Source organism: Megachile rotundata, chromosome 5 (genome assembly GCF_050947335.1).
Source record: "Megachile rotundata isolate GNS110a chromosome 5, iyMegRotu1, whole genome shotgun sequence".
Classification (NCBI taxonomy): Eukaryota; Metazoa; Arthropoda; class Insecta; order Hymenoptera; family Megachilidae; genus Megachile; species Megachile rotundata.
Genome location: NC_134987.1, coordinates 9155896 through 9175140, shown reverse-complemented (window position 1 = coordinate 9175140; position 19245 = coordinate 9155896). Strand labels below are relative to the sequence as shown.

At 37.3% G+C, this 19245-nt stretch overlaps 1 protein-coding gene across 1 annotated transcript in view; it reads right to left on the bottom strand.

The window, feature by feature from the left end:
• The window catches only part of LOC100875947 (uncharacterized), a 112411-nt gene that overhangs the window by 10762 nt on the left and 82404 nt on the right, over positions 1 to 19245 (bottom strand). The window contains exon 2 of the mRNA XM_012291315.2: positions 10737 to 10971. Coding sequence (XP_012146705.2) covers positions 10737 to 10769 — 33 coding nt within the window. The 5' untranslated portion in view covers positions 10770 to 10971. The remainder of the gene's footprint in view (positions 1 to 10736; positions 10972 to 19245) is intronic.

Genomic DNA, 19245 nt, shown 5'->3' with positions numbered 1-19245 from the left:
CTAACTAAGAGGAATTAGTGTCAGGTCAAGTATGAAGTTTAAACTTGCCAAATTGTAATACTAAACATAGGCATTCTACCGTGATTGTTGTTATTAGATGTAACAAATATGTTAAGAAGATCTGAACGATAGCATCAACGTATCAGTGATCAATCGAGAGTGTATCGATAATCGATTGCAGCACCTCCAGTCGCAGTAGCCGTAGATCCCGTACGTTTACTGGATGACCGAGCTGACCAATCGAGTTAGCCAAGTGAAGTATCAAACGTTTAAATGGCTACCCGCCTACAATTTTTGCTCTCCGGCATCTCCTTGGCATCCATTCCCGAGGCGCACAACGCCAGAACAACGAATTTCCAGGTCACCGAAAGGAATTCCGGATGACGGATCACCGGGATATCGGTCGCGATTATCATACAATATGATACGACGGCGCGTACGATCGGGAAAATAACGCGAAGCTATTACGGTAATATTTCCCGATTTTACTGCGCCGCCGTCGTTGAACCGGAGGCGGTGGTTACGAGCTGCGGACATTCTCTGCCACCATTGGTCGCGATTTTTTTTTTTTAACGCCGACCAGCGAGGCCGCGATTGGATAGAGACGGAGCGGCAATAATTTATAGGTCTCCACGAGCCTCTCGCGTTGAAACGGTGCACCGTTATATGGGAAATAAGTGGACGACGGTTCTCGATGCCCGTCTCTATCGCTATCGTAATATGCCCGATTTGAATATCGCGGAGCGCCGTCTACGATGCTGCCGCGACGTCAGACTCTTTCGAAATGTGCATAAAAATTTTACGCAATCCTAGCCGTCCCTGTTTCCCGCTGTCGGACACGGGACGTCGGAACGTGAGAAAATCGTGGCGCGTCTAATTGGCCTCGCTACCAGGACACGGCGCCGCCATAATACAGACCATTGTTGATTCTCTGCTCTCCTATCGCCGCGACCATCTTGAATCGTGATTTATTACCCGAGTGGAAAATTATTTACCTTCCTTCCTACTCTATCTCTAACCATAACTCTTCATTTCATATCTCCTCGCGTCGAATATCATCTATACACCCTCCTATTCATAGCACCAGGTAACGCCTCTTCATACCTAAACAAATTTTTATTGTAGTTCATATTTAATACAGATTAAAGTACACCATTCACATTGTCAATGATGAATTTCCTTCCTGACAGATTTTTTCATTTCTTTCCAACAAAATGGAAGTGTAAAATGTTATTAAAAAGTGATACTACAAAGGTAGAATGTAATAGACAGGGATCTGAGGTGCTACTGATTTTCCCAAACATTATCTGAAACATTATCTTCTATCTTCTGGTACCTCATCTGAATTCCCTATATTTGATGTAGATAATGTTAACAAATGTTAACTGTGCGATAATGCGATTCGGTATCTAACAAAACAAGATTACAGTTGAAAATAGAATAAAATTTGCATCTGCTTACTTTTTCAACTCATATTTTTATTCTGAATTTATAATATTTATCAAAATGTATATGAGACGCCATAAATTTTCCAATCATCAGTTTTATATATTTGGAACGTGCATGCTATTTAAAAGTGGATACACGTCTAGCGCCGGTTTCGCTGCTAATCGGATTACGTTTGAGAATTTTTCCCCCGTAACCTGCACAATTACCAGTTTTCGATCTATAATTGATACACGACACAACATCTACAAATAGAGTAAATGTTAATAACGTAAAAATTCACGAACATGTGATACCGGTTGTCAAAGTGTTAAAATATCGTTACACAACGATTTATGATCGTGAGACAGCCGCACAACAACGTGATTTAAACAGCCGATTAAAGTTCGACGATCATACGAACTGCTTCCCAGCAATTACACGTTTATTTGCTGTAACAGGACAGAAATAGTATCCTAATCCAGTGACTGAAATGCCAGTGGCAGAACTTCTTATTAACCTTTCGTCGAGATCATCGACGACAGATTACGCGACGAACCGTAGTCAAGTTTCGATCTATGGATTTTACCTGTCGTGTATTGAATCCGGGTAACGGCTCTGGAGAAAAGAACCGGCGATTAATCGTGTAAATTCGTAGTAATGTCAACGGAGGCAAACTTTCTCCGGTTACACGTGCATACATTAACGTCTTGAATGATGCCGGCACATGTGCATGTTTCAGATTTGAAAACTCTAAAATCAACGCGAATATAAAACTCTAGATCTACTTACATAAATCTAAGGATCTACTTACATAAATCTTTGGATCTCCTTAGATAAATCTTAGCATCCGCTTCCATAAATCATTAAATCGAAAAACTTCAATTTTTTAAATTTAGAAATTGGTAAGCTTTTCAGATTGAAGATATGGAACGCTTCAAATTTGCCTCAAAATCAAGTAGCCAACCTTGGTCGTAAGAATGAAATGGTAGAAAGGTGGCAATTACCAAAGAACTAAGCAAGCAATAAACATCAGACCGCAAGCACGCAAGCGAACGTAAACGAGACAACAAAATTGCATCTCTTGCCAAAGAATTGCAGCTACTTGTGGTTACGTAGCTCGAGTACTTACGCAGCAATTTGAGTGCAGTAGTATCCCGAGGACAAAAATCGGAGAGAGATCCGTGGTCTATGATTTTCTCTCGTGGTAGAAGCAAACACAGGACTTGAAGCGCATGACAAACGGTAACTATCGAGGGTCTTGTTAGAGATAGAGCAAGAAGCAATGAAAGGTGCTCCATCCATGGTGAACGCTACCGAGTGGCTCGCAATGCACGGGGCCCCTGCGGCCTGTTTAGACAACGAACGCTTTGCCGTCTGTTATGATTGACGTGTACAAATATTTGGTTAGTCGCCTCGCCGTTTCGTGTATAAGTCGCGCGCGCGTTAATCTTGCGTACGCTTACCACATCTTGCACCAGCGGGGACCACGTGAGATCACTCTGGAACGTTAACCCTCGAACCAATGCTCTGTCGCGGATTTTAAAAATTTTATCCACATTTTGCTATTTTAGTTAAATTAATTATTTACGAGAACAATAAACGAAAGTAACGTTTAAAGTGTTTTTGATGTTTAAGGGATGGCAGATTAAGGGGTGAAATTGAAAGATATCTTTGTTTTTAAAAATCTGTCTGATCGTATACGTAAGCTTCCACTGTGACAGTCAACGTTGGAGCTAATTTTGAAGTAGATTGTACCATACTGTCATCTTTGGTGTTGATATAGGGGGATGATAAAAAATGTTCAACTTTCTAACGCTTTCTTTAGAGATTGTATATCGTTGGTTAGATGAGACGTGTTGAGAGTCAGAATAGGATAAATACAACACGCTGAATGATAGAGTAGAATATGCATGTGTGAGTGATGGGCTAACGTGTATTAAACGTGCGTGCATTAAGTGAACTCTAGTAAACATTACATTAATAGTGAGATAAAATAAAAATAGTGGGATAAGTAAGCATTACATTAATAGTAGGTAAGGTCTGTAACAAACGATTTGGAAGAAAAATATAAATGATGTAATACATTTTCAGTGCCATCCATTTAAAGATCGTTTTGTAACAGGAGAATCCTTCTTCCGAGAGTCCTTTAAGAGGATATCGCGCCAGAGGCACAATCCACCCACGACACACTAAATCACCGGAAGGCAGGAACAAAGGGAGCACGTAGTCAAGACCCAACCCTCCTTTATATTCTCAACTACGATTCGTAATATATTATTTGAAAATTGTTTTAAATTGCAGGCTCGATCGCCGCGATGCGTCCCGACGATAATGGCAGAAGGCGTCCATTCGGCAATATCTCCTCGCGTTTACGAAATAAACGTGGGCTTCTTCCTGTACCGATGGACAAGCGAACGATAGTTATCGTGGATAAATATGAGACGATATTTAAAAGAATTATTTTCAATTTCTTCTTCGTTTCAGTATTTCAAACGCCATTATGTCAAACTTCCGTAACTTGTACGATCAATTAGATAATTAATTAGAACTTGCCAGTGATCGCCTGTAATTACATTAAATTGTTGGAATATCAGCTCGATCTTTGAGGTGCTCGTATCTTTATTAGATTCATTAAGATCACTGTCATTGCATGTGTTATCGACAGTCATCGACGATCGAGATTATCGATATTATCATTTCCGCAAAATTTACATAATCAATATACAGTGTGTACCATAATATTTGCATGTAAGTTTAGCATCCACAACAAATGAGTATAAATACTTATTTCATCTGCATCTTCTAATTACATTTTTGAATTAGAGTCTGTTTTTAACTCTGTATTAGGTTAAGTGAAATTTTAAGTTCAAATAAAAATAGACTCATTACTACATTAAAAATTGTTACATTCTATTTCAAGTATCAGTTGATACGAGTATCATTACATATAAATAAAGTCGATAATATCGATAATCTATAATAGCATCTCCAGTTTCAGGGTTGTACATGAGATATCGCGCATTGTTTATAAATAATTGAATGAACTATTTATCGAAAGAATTTAGACACTTCTACTACTCGAAAACGTCAGACAGATTAAACATTTATATGAACAGTACATTTATATGAATGTTTCGTAGAAATAAAATAAATATCTCTTAATTAATCTTCATAAAAAAAATATAGTATACAATATGCATATGTGGCAATTAATTAAAAAGGAACTAAAAACGTGTAGTTGGAGACGCGAATAAGAACAATATGGCGTCGGCTCGATGCATGGGAAATGGAGTTACTGGTGGTTCGCGTATTTGCATTAGAATTTATGTACCATTCGCGTGCATTGAGTCCGCAAATGAAGTGGCGTTCACATATTATGATGGACCCTGTATAACAGGGTTAATCTTCTCATTCTGTAGACTTCCTACGAGCTGACAATAACCGAATGGACAATATATTCGTCGATCGCGATCGCGGACCGCAAGAAGCTCGCGTGGGTGGATGATTCAGCCAGAGCGGGCAGGTCGGTTGCTTTGAAATCAATACGAGAACGTCGACGCACGATTCCACATAGGATCGAGTGGTATTTCAATCGTGCACGCTTCAAAGCCCTCTGAAAGACGATCTCCCACTTCCTTTTTCCAGCGCAGCTATTCTTTGATCGATTCGCGCGTGTGCCTCTCGCCAACGCGATATTTACGGTATGATTACCGAGAGACACGCGATCATTTAGTCGTGAATTATTCCCGTCCAATCAATTAATTAGCCGATCACTGTCATTAGAGGGTAAATTATATACCGGTGAAACGGTGGTATTACACGATGTATTTAATTGCGTGGTAACCCGAAGAAATCGACACGTTGAGAGCTGACGTCGCGTGTCGCCATTTTTGCATAGTCTTTTTACGCGAAGTACCGTTTTATCGCGCTGGAGAATTTTCAATTTGTTATCCAAGAATGTTGATACTGGATAAGATAACGGTGCAGGTTTAGTAATTGAACACATCGCGTTTCCTTTCGAAATATTCGACAAACTGGCAAAGCAAGGACTTATACACTTTTTCAATCGTTAACTCGTTCTTTGCACTATACTTTCCTATATTTTTAATATTGCATAAAATGAAGTTTCATGTAGATTACTTAAACCAAGGTTAATCAGCCCTTAATACATAGCTACGACTCGTTGACAAGTATAAGATAAGTGGCGGTAAATATACTTTAAACACTTAAATACATTTTCAACTATATTCTTAAAAAGACAGTGAATGACTTGTTGCTACACGTGATGTATTAATTTTTTGCACGTAACACGAGATTCGTATACGCTTCGTATATTTATGCACGTACCCCGGCAATTACATTAATACTGGCAGTCTGCTTATCAGTGTGATCGTATTTATTACAGAAAGTACAAAATTACACCTCTCTCGAGGACGGGATCACATGCACGATACAGGAATTAAACCCTATTCACCGTCGTATTTCATTCCGTTGCAAATTAACCAACAAGCTCAGATTTACGATCACTACCACGTATCAATAGTTACACTTAATCACTCCTTATCACCAGAACGTCTGCAAGAAGCATCGCGAGTTTGCTCATCCTGCAACCACTCCGGTAATTTTAACAACGCCAACAAAATAATCCTGGATCCCCGATAATGATACACGCGGCACGACTAGAAATGAAATATGTATAGCATTTCGAGCGATTTATCGATTGATCGGGGCAACCGTTCGATGTTCTTCTTTGTTTGAGTGAACATGTTTATACGGCGTTTGCAAAATGTGCAGGAGGATTTGGAGGATTTGTGCGATTTGGGGATTCGGAGATATGGAGATTTAGGGATTTAGAATCTGGATATTTATAAATTTGGAAATTTGGGAACTTGTGAAATTTGGGATTTGGAAAATTTATGATCTGGTGATTTGAGGAATTTGGGAATTGCGGATATTGGGATTTGGGGATTTGGGAATTCAAGAATTAAGGATTTAGGGATTTAGGGAGGTATGGAGTTGGGGATTTAAGGATTTAGAGATTTAGAGATTTAGGGATTTAGGGACTTAGGTATTTAGAGAGTTAGGGATTTAGGGAATTAGGGAGTTAGAGAGTTGGGGAGTTGGGGAGTTAGGGAGTTGGGAGTTGAAGAGTTAAGGTGTCAGGAAGTTAAGGATTTAGGGAGTTAGGGATTTAGACAGTTAGTTTAGACTGTTGCAAATTAGGGATTTGGACATTTTTTAATTTAAAAAACTTGAGGATTTGTGAGATTTGGAAGTTTGGAAAATTTCTCAACCTAAAAATTTGTATATTTAGAAATTTTTTCAAGTACACAAGTTTGGTTACTACTTCCTACTTTTTCGTGGACAAAAGTTAGCAAGGGTGTATCAAAAGATCACCCAGTATCGCATAATCAGGCCGTTCCTGGTAACGGTAGCAAACGAGGCAGCGGATAGTCGAGTTAAGAGAATTATTTATTGGAAGCATTGGCGCCGGTAAAACGATTACCATATTAATGTCGCCACGATTTCCCTGTCCCGGTATCCCCTGTCTGCTCGCGTTGCTAATCTGCCATTATTAAATTATTCCGCGTTACACGCGATGCCGAGTCTCGTTGCCAACGACAATTATCATTTATCAATATCACGGGACAACATCGCGAGGCGGCATTAATCGACCAGAGGATATTCGTACGTCAGCACATAATGTTGTTCGGATAAAACTGGTATGCGATATAGGCCAATTAATGGGGATATCGATCGAAGATCGGCCAAGCGCAACTTGGGAACATCGAGGCTCACTTCCGGCCAGAAATTGATCGAAGGAAAGTCGACGCGATGTAGCGGTACAGATTATTCGAGGTGCGAAATAGGAAGCTTTAAATCTAATTAGCTCGTATATATCGCGGGATCAGATGGGTAATAGCTTTTCATTCTAGACAACGGTGTCGAAACGGAAAACGCAGATCTTACAGTTAACTAGCTAGATTAATCGATAATAAGGAACAGCTTCCGAGATTTAAATGGTCGACTCTGTGATAACGAAGTGTGTAAATAAGGAAATGAGTATTTTAAGAATTCACAAATGCAATAACACCAATGTTTGAATGCTAGAAATTTTCTTAAGTTGCTGGTAGTTTTGAGAGATTGATCATATCGTATAATATCATAAGTTATATTCCTGTTAAAATTGAATCTCTTAAATTTCTCATACTCTTTTAAATTTTATACCATGTGTATCATAAAATAAACTGTAAGCTTTTTAAAATTGTTCAGACATCTTAAATCTTGCTGCAACTTTTGCTAAAAATTAAGGTTTCAATAAAATCTAGAGACCACTTTTTATTTCTAAAACATCTTCTCAAAAGTGTCAAAGCAATGTTAGTTAAGAATTGAAATTATGAGAACAATTGGCAGCACGATAAGAAGGGAAGAATGTTCGATATCTTATTTATAAGTGTCTTATAATATCATGCGTTCAGAAATATCTATGTCTTTATATAACTACATATCTAAAGATGTCACATATCTTACAATTTTTAATGAATTTCATTTCTAAATAGGTACAGGCTTAAATCAGTAGTGTCGGCCATCAAGAGATGATTTTTACCTGCGTAAATAAATGTATAAATAAAGATACGATCATAGCAATAAATTTCTTTCCGTTCGATCATTATACGATAATTTTGAAAGTGATAAGTGATCGTGCAATATTTATGCCTACATCATTCAATCAAATTTATTAATCGAGCGGGTCATCACAGCTGTTTACGATATCGAGGTTCTCAATTTTAAGCAACGAACAGAATTTTTATAAAAGTTGCTTGGTGATTTGTGTCACAGTTCGAGATAGAATCTGCTGATTGTTCGTTGGTTCAATTATGTCATCTAGCAACGGCTAGACTAGTTTTAAAGACTTTCGATTGGGATCAATTCCAATCCGGCGCCGATTCGAGGTATCGTCGCGTTCCTCGCAACACGTAATATTACGATCTATGCGTAGAGATCTGTAAATCGCCTTGGAAATCACGCGGTGAAAGGCTAGATTATTAATTTGCACCGACGGTAATCTGTCTTCGACGAAAAAATCAATGCGTTCCTGATATTCCTGCAACGCCGCCGACCGAATAACCGCGACGTTAAACGGCTTTCGAAGCTCGCGCTCTAATCCATCGTATCTTGATTGAAATAGTACTCTCCCCCTCCCATAATCTCATTAAATCTCTCAACGAGGAATGCTAAAAATAGTGAAAGTGTTACGGTATTAAAACAATTTTTATCGCAGTTATTGTGCTGTTATGTCACAGTCTTTATCAACCGAGTCTCCAAATAAACACTTTACATTCATATATCCCAATAAATATTCCAATCTGCGAAGTATCGTGACCGATATCTAATTCCCTATCGATATTAAATTTTATATTAATAACCTATTCGATGAGTTATAAACGATTCGTCTCGAATTTAAATATTGGTTAGTTGTATCAATTTTTTATACAAATTTTATTAATATCTTTTCCTTCTCGATATAACTGTAGCACGCGAGATTTTTATTTACAGGTAAATCCACTCGAAAAACAAGAAAGCAGATACTTATCAAAGGTGATATAACTTCGGCTATCGCGGCCTGAAATAATATTTCACCTACACGTGCATAAAGTAACAACCACATGTTAATTGAATTATGTTACAAAATAATAAAGAACCGGTAGTAATATCGTGTACTGTACAAATAATATTACGCGGCAAATATTGCGTTGATTTATACGGTTGTAACTCGCGTTCGCCTGTTTACGCGGTGGTTTATGACAGATCATTTCTCGTTGCTCGTAAAAGAAGCATTAAAGTCTTGAAAGATCGTGGAATGGGGATTTTCGTCGACGGAAGTCATTGATCTATTGGGTATCAGAGATCAAGCTCGAAAATTATAATCGAATGTCGAGGACATTCGAAAGCTGGTTTTCTTTGGTACATAAACAATATTCTAGATTTATTGTTACTTAATATGACTGCATATAATTTGAAATATTAGTGAAACCACTATTGTTTAGATCCTTCAGGTCTTCTTCATACATGTATTTCTTCAAAGCACAAAGTTTAATCATTCAGCCCTGATCTCAATTTTATAGTATAATAAATAGATTGCATTATTTATGATTGCCAAGCTGTGTAAAACATACGTAAACATTATCTATAAGATCAGCAATTTATTTTATAGACTCTGGTATATTATAAATGCATAAATATCCGCTAATAATAAAACATGTTGAAAGTGGTTCAAAAGAAAATATAGAATGTTGAAATTATAAAATTAGTTATTTCATGTGCTTGGAATGAACCTGACGTATACAATATTGTCTCACGGTCTGAAAGGTGCCCTTTACCTGTACGACTCTTGTAGGTTGTGAAAAGCACATGAGGACAATATGGTAATTACACCCACTCTATATGGGCTATGATTTAGATCCAGCCAACTTATCGCGATTATCATTCATGTTGGCATTTCAGACATACAATGTCACAACGTGTGCACAATTGCATGTTTCTTGTTGCAATAAACTAGATTTACGGGAACGTTGTTTAAACACCTGTTAAACACCTATGTTTCGTGAACAAGAATTCACATTCTTGGAGAATGTAATACTTGGCTGTTCATTTTACGCTCGAAAATTAGTACCATAGAATTATATAGATTAAAACATGTAGAGATAGGATTATCGTAATAAAATTTCATTACTCTTTCTGTAACACGGGTATATAAATTTCTACCGAAAACGATGATTTTCGTTGATTGTTCAGTCAATAAAATCTGACTCGGTTCAAATATTAAAGTTTTATAGCTCGTAATTTATTACGTACTCGTATAGGTAATAATTTATGCGTGTGGTGTCATTAAATGAAAAAAAGTGTGCCACACATGTCATACTTGTAAATCTGCATTTTTTCCAGATTGTGGCGTGTTGCAACACTTTTTATTAACTAGTTTTTGAAAGACATGATTATGAATTCACTGATTTGTAGCTGAGGAATGCTTCAAAATCTAAACGTATTAAATAACCGTAACGTATCAAATTATTAGATTAATTAACTAAATCAAGGCTGTTACTGTTTAAATTATTATTCATTATGGTAGATATTTATTGTTGGTTATTTTGGTATGTTATTGGATGTTAAACTATCTTTTTCAAATTCACTTTTGTCACTTTCACAAGTTATCACAAATTATCATCGATTGATGTTGATAACTTTGTTCATGAGAAAGAAGAGTTCTCATAGATTTTAATACGTTATTATAATAAAAGAAAACTTACCGCGACGAGGGTACTGAGAACTTCAATTCGCATAGTAGCTGGCCACGCCAGCGGGAAGGCCGTAGGGTGGAAGCGACAGGACCGACCACGTGTGTCGATCCTCGATTGTTGGCCAACGATTTCCCGTTCGATTTCACTAGCTCCGAATTGTGTCCAGCTGATCTGATTCTCCCGGTTCTACATCGATTTCTCGCGATCCGTTTTGCCGATCCGGTAACATGGCTTCCACATCGATCTATCAACAAAACATTATTCACTATAGTCTTGTTTTGCAATTTCAACACTCACTGAAATCATTACTACTTTATAAGATAAGTTCAGTATCTTATTTTTCACACTTTTATTGCAGTTTTCAGAATTTTTACTACTGAGGTTAGGAGACACACTTGACATGTGTCGCAGTGGAAACTGACGTATGTGGTCAGACACGCAGTAACGTAATAAGTGAAATACAGATTAATTTCTGTTTCTCAGTTTCGAAATATATTTCTACTATTTTTTCTTGTCCTAACAAGTAAAAAAAATGGCTCTCAAGCACAGAATCAATTTAACCGAATTTATAATATCGGTGCCCACTAACGTTAAAAAAACACCACTGAAACTTACACTTGCAACATCAGTTCCATTGTACAAACTCTTGCATTTACTATATTTCACGATCACAAACCGTATATTGTATAAAAATGCAGTTCGAATCGTTGATTTTATTCGAGACGATTGTTTTCACCGTGGGGAGTGAAGTATTGCTGATGATAGGAGAACAGCGTGTATCAGAATGAAGTCGACACGATCACCGCGACACGTTGCGTTCGACTGAAACGATCTTTAAGATTTGCCGATAAAAGTAATGATGCCTGAGTTAAACGCCGGCGTTTCGGTAAAAAGAAATATCAGCCAGTTTCGTCACACCCACGAGCTGGATGATAACGTTTGCGAACCGATATCTTATCTTGACGTGTTTCCGATTGATAACCAAATACGCTAGCGGCCGATATGAACTGACCTACCAAAGTGATTTGCTCCCTTTCGATACTCTTATGTATCTCCTCTTCCATTCAGAACCACCGAATGTGAGATCAATTTTTATTCAAGTAAACCTAACTCACTTTCAATAACAATTTGTATGCTAATTGAAAAAATATGTTGCACATGTATGCTGCAGTTTCTTCATGTTATAATCCTCTTCCATTTAGAACCACAGAATTTAAGACAAATTTTTATTGGACCCTCTCAAGTAAACCTAACTCACTTTCAATAATAATTTGTATGCTAATTGAAAACATATGTTGCATATGTATGTTGCAGTTTTTTCATGTTATAATCAGGTTATAGTTCATTGGATAATGTTATAGTCATGTTATAAGTTTATGTGATGATGTTATAGCTTCTTCAAGTTATAGACACATTATACTTTATGTAATAATAGCTTCTTCATGTTATAGACATATAGTTTATGTCAAGCTTCTTCATGTTATAGTTATGTTACAGTTCATGGCATTATGTTATAGCTTCATGTAGTTTCTTCATGTTATAATTATGTTATAGTTTCTTTAGTAATGTTATAGTCATGATATAAGTTTATGTGATGGTGTCATAGCTTCTTCATGTTATAGTTATGTTACAGTTTATGTCATAATGTTATAGCTTCTTGTAGCTTCTTCATTTTATAATCATGTTATAGTTAATTTAACAATGTTATAGTCATGTTATAAGTTTATGTGATGATGTCACAGCTTCTTTATGTTATAGACATATTATAGTTTATATCATAATAGTGTCTTCGAGTTATAGTCATGTTACAGTTTACATGATACTGTTATAGTTTCTTTATGTTATAATCATGATATTGTTTATGTGATAATGTTATAGTTTCCCCATGTTATAGTCATGTTATTCGATAATGATATATTATGAAATCGATCACAGTTACCGTCTGACACATAAACGTCATTAAAGTTTGAAAAAAAGATCGAATAGATTAGCGAAAATAATATTTCAATTAACCAGAGATTGACTAGGAATTGGTTGCACTAAGTCAACAGATAATTTCGTGGCGTTCGATTGAAATAAAAACGTAGAACAGAAACAGTCGCGTAGAGGTAGATTACTATCGTAGCAAAGCGTAAAATCGGACAGACAGCTGTCCATTGGTTTCGAGATCGTGGCAGTATCAAATCCGCGCCCACAATTCCTTCGGTTCACAAACATCTATGATAGAATGGCGGTATCAATGATCTGTTGCCGCTCCCAGTATCATTCGTTATATGAGTTAATGACTCTCAAGAAATCATCGATTGGTCCGTCCGAAGCCGCGACGCCTCTCACACCGTGTAAACACGCCTTCCCACGTAATGGTAATGGAGAGTTACATATCGAATGGTAAACGTTGTTAACCGACATCGAAAGGGCATCGATGAATTTATGCTTTCACATGACGGTGGTATTCGGTACACTCGTATGGCATGATACATATTTCCGTATGTTCAAGTCTTTATACTTCAAATTTTTAAATTATCTAATTTTCAAATTATGGAATTTTATGAATTATCTAGTTTTCTGACTTTTTAGATTTTTATGTAGCTCCACATTTTTTAATTTACAGATTTCTATGTTTACAAATTTTCAGATTTCCACCTTTACAAATACCAAACTTCAAATCTTTGGATCCTTAATAGGAGATGCATTACAAAATTAGATGTGGAGAAGATGAATTATAATTGCAAATTGAATTTTTGACTAGTTTACAGAGATTAAATAATTTATATCAGCTTCATGTTACCACCTTCTGTAATACACTCATCGATCACTCACGACTCCAGAAAATGAACAAAATATCAATGTAAATCGAATTTGATTTACAGCCCAATGCCAATTACCTGTTCCTCTAGCTCTTCATTTTGTACTCGAGATATTTAATTATAAAATGCACTCGTGTTGCAAATTACATTAATTTGAAACATGTGCAGGAGTTCGATTTACTCCGATTTCACTGAAGGAATGTTTCGTAACGAAACCCACAGTGTCCAAGTTTCTGGATTGCAGTACAATAATAGATGCGATCAGATCGATGTCGATTTGCATAGTATAATGTTCTGCGATTGCACTTACTATGCAAAACAAGCCGTGGGCAATTTAACCGTACAGTTTCATGAGATTCGAAAACCATGGAGACCATTTTCCGTTCCGACCGCTGCAATCGACTGTGCAAACATAATTCTAGTTCGATCATACCAGACAGGTTGCGGTTACGATAAGAACAAATCGACACTTCGTACTCTTTGATTTATTTGCACGAATTTTTCTCGAACATATGTTATAATTTATACGAGACAGGATTATTAATCATATCGCGACATTATTGAATCGCCGATATCTTCCGATAATTAATGATCAATTAATGAACGATTTCATGGGTATCCGGTGAGCATTTGCAATTTAGGTACTGAATATTTTAAAGCACAAAACGAACACGTGTTTTTCTAGGATATGCGAGGACATTTTGTCACGGAACCAAACTGGTTCCGCAAGACGGGCTAATAGGACACCATAAATCTTCCCTTTCTCGTCACGAATACATTTTGCCTTCCTTATTGCATCCGTGATTCCTCCTGGGAAAAGTCGTGTATACACTGTACGGTTATGCAATAATCGGTAGATTGTGAGGAAAAAAATACGAATTCCGATGTGGCTTTGTCAGGTGTATAGAAAGCTTTGACAAGTACGGTACGTACTGAGAAGTGTTTTTGTGGAGAGAATTATGTTGAGGCGACAGCTCGGGAATTGTAGAATAGGGTCTTTTTAAGTTTAGGAATTCTCAAATTCTCAAATTTCTAAATTTTCAAAGATCCAAATATCTCAGTTCCCAAACACCTAAATACTTAACTTATCAAAATTCCAAATTTCCCAATTTTCCAAATTCCCAATCTCCCAAGTTTCCAATCTCCCAAGTTCCAAATCTCCTAAGTTCCCAATCTTGCAAGTTCCCAATCTTGCAAGTTCCAAATCTCTCAAGTTCCCAATCTCCGAAGTTCCAAATCTCCTAAGTTCCAAATCTCCCAAATTCCAAATCTCCCAAGTTCCAAATCTCTCAAGTTCCCAATCTTGCAAGTTCCAAATCTCCCAAATTCCAAATCTCCCAAGTTCCAAATCTCTCAAGTTTCAAATCTCTCAAATTCCAAATCTCCCAAGTTCCAAATCTCCCAAGTTCCCAATTTTGCAAGTTCCAAATCTCCCAAGTTCCAAATCTCTCAAGTTCCCAATCTTGCAAGTTCCAAATCTCCCACATTCCAAATCTCCCAAGTTCCAAATCTCTCAAGTTTCAAATCTCTCAAATTCCAAATCTCCCATGTTCCAAATCTCCCAAGTTCCCAATCTTGCAAGTTCCAAACCTCTCAAATTCCAAATCTCCCAAGTTCCAAATCTCTCAAGTTCCAAATCTCCCAAGTTCCAAATCTCCCAAGTTCCAAATCTCCCAAGTTCCAAATCTCCCAAGTTCCAAATCTCCCAAGTTCCCAATCTTGCAAGTTCCAAATCTCCTAAATTCCAAATCTCCCAAGTTCCAAATCTCCCAAGTTCCAAATCTCCCAAATTCCAAACCTCCCAAATTCCAAATCTCCCAAGTCCCCAATCTTGCAAGTTCCAAATCTTTCAACTTCCAAATCTCCCAATTTCCTAATTCCCCAATTCCCCAATTTCCAAATTTCCAAATTTCCAAATTTCCAAATATCTAAATTTCCACCAAATCCCCACCTCCCTACACCCCCAAATTCCACAATTTCTCAAAACCCCACATCCCACTTTCCTCCATTTCTCCTACACTCAACATAATTCACATATAACCCACATAATGTCCACCTAACTTTTCTGTATCAAGCTCATTGAAGCTCCACACACGGAAGCGTCCTAACTAGCCCGTTCATCGCACAAAAGAGTAGCGGATTATCTCGTCGGCCCGTCTGTAGTGGGTTGTCCCATGACCCCCCATCGTCAATCACTCGAATCCTCTTCTCACCTTTTCGATATCACGAACCGGTTAAAGTTCGATCAGGACCGGGTGGGCGGTCGGCGGCTCGACAAAAGCGTGCTCCCGCGTAATCGTAAGCGGATTATACGTAATAATTTTGGATTATCGCCTCTACATGGAAACGTATCGCCGATATTCACGGTGAGTCACATGGGTCTTTACTGTCCGGTAGGAATTCGTCGATAACGCTTAGACACATTCGGCGACAGTATTATCCCTTATCGACGCTACTTTTACAACGATAACAGTCTTCCATGCTTATTTAGACTAACCAGTTTCTCTGAGTGACCTAAGTTCTTTGTTCAAGGGAGTTTATGTCTGCAAATTGCTTTATGAGGTTACTGAGGTTGCTGTCTTTGAACAAAAATCGTTTTGAAAATATAAAGTTCAGAATATATATTGCAGTATTCATATGATCTCTATTATTATTAATAATTTATCCAATTTCGTATTAAACTTGAAACTTCATCGTTTGACACTTGAAATTACATGAACAATGAATGACAACGAAAATGTAACTATGACTTCTATTATTATTTATGATTTCACAAATTCCAGACAAATATCATTTCAACATAAGACATCTGGAAACCTGAAACTCTGCATCAGGTATCTAACCTCACTTCGCGGTGAGGTTAGAAAACGCTAGATAGTGAAAGTAAAAATATCCAAGAAAAATGAGTGGTCTGAAAGAAGTAGAAGTTCGTTGAACACGAAATGTGTCATAATCGAATTTCTCCGTTTCCCGTTTAGACGCGAGGTTTATCGGGGCTTATCAACGATACGCATTGTCGAGGAATGTCGTTCACATTCCCGAGTGACACCTTGCTTTCTTGCATGTTCCGTCACAGAAAAATATCGGGAACACGTGTTCCTGGGTTAGGGAATGACTGGCACCTGCGTTCGAATTAAAACGTTCACCGTCATGCCGCGTTTCGTGCGAAATTCGCATAGGTGGTCGCAGGTGCTCCATTGTTTAGCGTTGGCACACGTGGTCTGCACCGAAAGTTTGGAGAATTAGAGATAGACTAACAATACACCGATTGAATCGGCTAAAGGAGAACAATGTTTGATACTTGAACATAATTTACGGCATTGAACGGATAAGCTTTCAGCAAACGGCTTGCATTATTGCTTTCAACGGATAGCGCTATAAAATAACTATTGTACCAGATATTCTAGACTTTCTTATCCACATATTTATGCGTCCAGCACTCCTTGTTTTTTTTTGAATATGCAGCGTGAACATGTGGGTCGCGGAAAATTACCGATTTTGAAGAAGGGATTTTGGGACGAGGGAGTTTTTGGGGTTTGGAGTTTGGCATTTGGGGTTTGGGGATTTCAGAGGTTTTGGGAAGTTGGAACTGTTGGATTTTGGGACTTTAGGGTTTTTGGAACTTTGGGAGTGATAGATTTTGAGATTTCGGAATTTTGGAAAATTTGGAACTGATGGAGTTTGGGGTTTCAGTACTTTTGGGACTTTGGAGCTTGGTATTTTGGGTCGTGGACATTTCGGAATTTGTGAACAACAAGGCTCGGGAATATTAGAAGTTTGGTACCTTGATATTCTAGCAATTAGGGAATTTGCAGATTTGAAAAATTGAAAATGTAGGGTTCAAGAATTGGAAGTGATAGAATTTAAAAATTTCGGCATTTGCAGACCAAAACCTTTGGAAATCAAAACATTAAGAAAATTCATGGATAAGAAGTGTATCGATCGACAACTACAGTAGATCGAGCACTAATCGCCTCGATCGGTACAGTTCGATCAAAGACCGGATAGAAAGGTAGAATTTTAATTATCCGCCATTAGCAGCGAACGATTGAAACTTGTACAAGAAACATTGTCGTTTTGCAAGTTTCGCAGAGATTAGAAATAAATGGCACCTTGTAATGATAGGGAGCGTAGAGAATTTTCAGGAAACATCCCCTGATCGTGGTTAATCTTCTGCAACTAATCACTCTACTTACACAGCAAGAATCGTTATTATCGTTATTACATACGTAAATGAAAGTGCATACACCGCAATTTCTGGTCGTAGATCGGTAATCGATCAACATAATTTAATACGACAGCCAGGGATAATGATCTTCGATTAGCTACATTGTTCAGAGACAATCGATAAATGAGTTGCATAATATGATCATTAACACTTTATATGCAACGGGTTCTTATATGTTTATGGAAATAAATGGCACGTTGTTAGGCTGTAATGGTAGATTTCGAAATGTGGAAAGTCTGACATTTGATGATATAAAAGTATTATAAGTTGGCATATTTATACTATTTATATTATATTATTTGCATTATAGTATATTACATTCGTAGATTTCGATTTTTTATATAGGGGTTATTAATATTTTTAAGAATATTAATATAGTGCTTATAACTGGGTGGCCCAAGATGGAGGAGCCTCTGGACATCACGTGACCCTTCTCGAGCGCGCAATTCAAATATCACATACAGTAGGTCGATATTAAACCTAAAATTTTATTGAAAGTAGTACTATACATTGAAAATATCATTTATTAAAACTTTTAATATAATATAGCTAACTATCCAGTTACCCTACCTATGTATATCAATATAAAGCTTAAAATTTGACAAAAGTGATCAGATAAATATATTTTGAACACGAATCAAAACAACAGATAAAATATGAATTCTCCAATTGACAGTTTAGTACTCTTCACTAAGATAAAATAATGAAAATTAATGAGATACTCGTACTTATTTTAACAACGCATAAACTTCACATTGCATGGACGATTCGATAAATCGAACGATGACTTGTAACAGCAAGAATGTATGTCCGAGCAAATGGGAATGCAATGTAACATATTATTACTGCGAAATACATACCGATAAGATGTCGATACTTTGCGAAAGGGAAATTGAACTTTGCTTTGAATCATTTATCAGTGGTATTTCAATCGGTTTTCGATAAAATCGATGAGTATTGCAGTGGTTTTCTAGAATGATAGCGCCGGCGCCTCGTAATCGGTGCCTGTCATTATTTCGTCATCGTTTCTGCTTAAATTCTTACACGCGTGAAATTCTTTCGTGATGAATGAAAAATAGCGGACTTCCGGTAGTTCGGGATGTGAGACACGTAATAGGGAATTTGGGGATTTGGGGTTAGGGATTTGAGGATTTGGGGATTTGGGGATTTGGAGATTTGGGGATTTGGGGATTTGGGGATTTGGGGATTTGGAGATTTGGGGATCTGGGGATTTGGGGTTAGGGATTTGAGGATTTGGGGATTTGGGGATTTGGGGATTTGGGGATTTGGGGTTAGAGATTTGAGGATTTGGGGATTTGGGGATTTGGAGATTTGGAGGTTTGAGGATTTGAGGGTTTGGTGGTTTGGGGATTTAAGGGGTTGGTGGTTTGGGAATTTGGGGATTAGGAGATTTTTAGGAATTCGGGGATTTTGGAATTTGAAGGTTTGGGGATTTGGGAGTTTAGAGATTCGGAAATTTTGG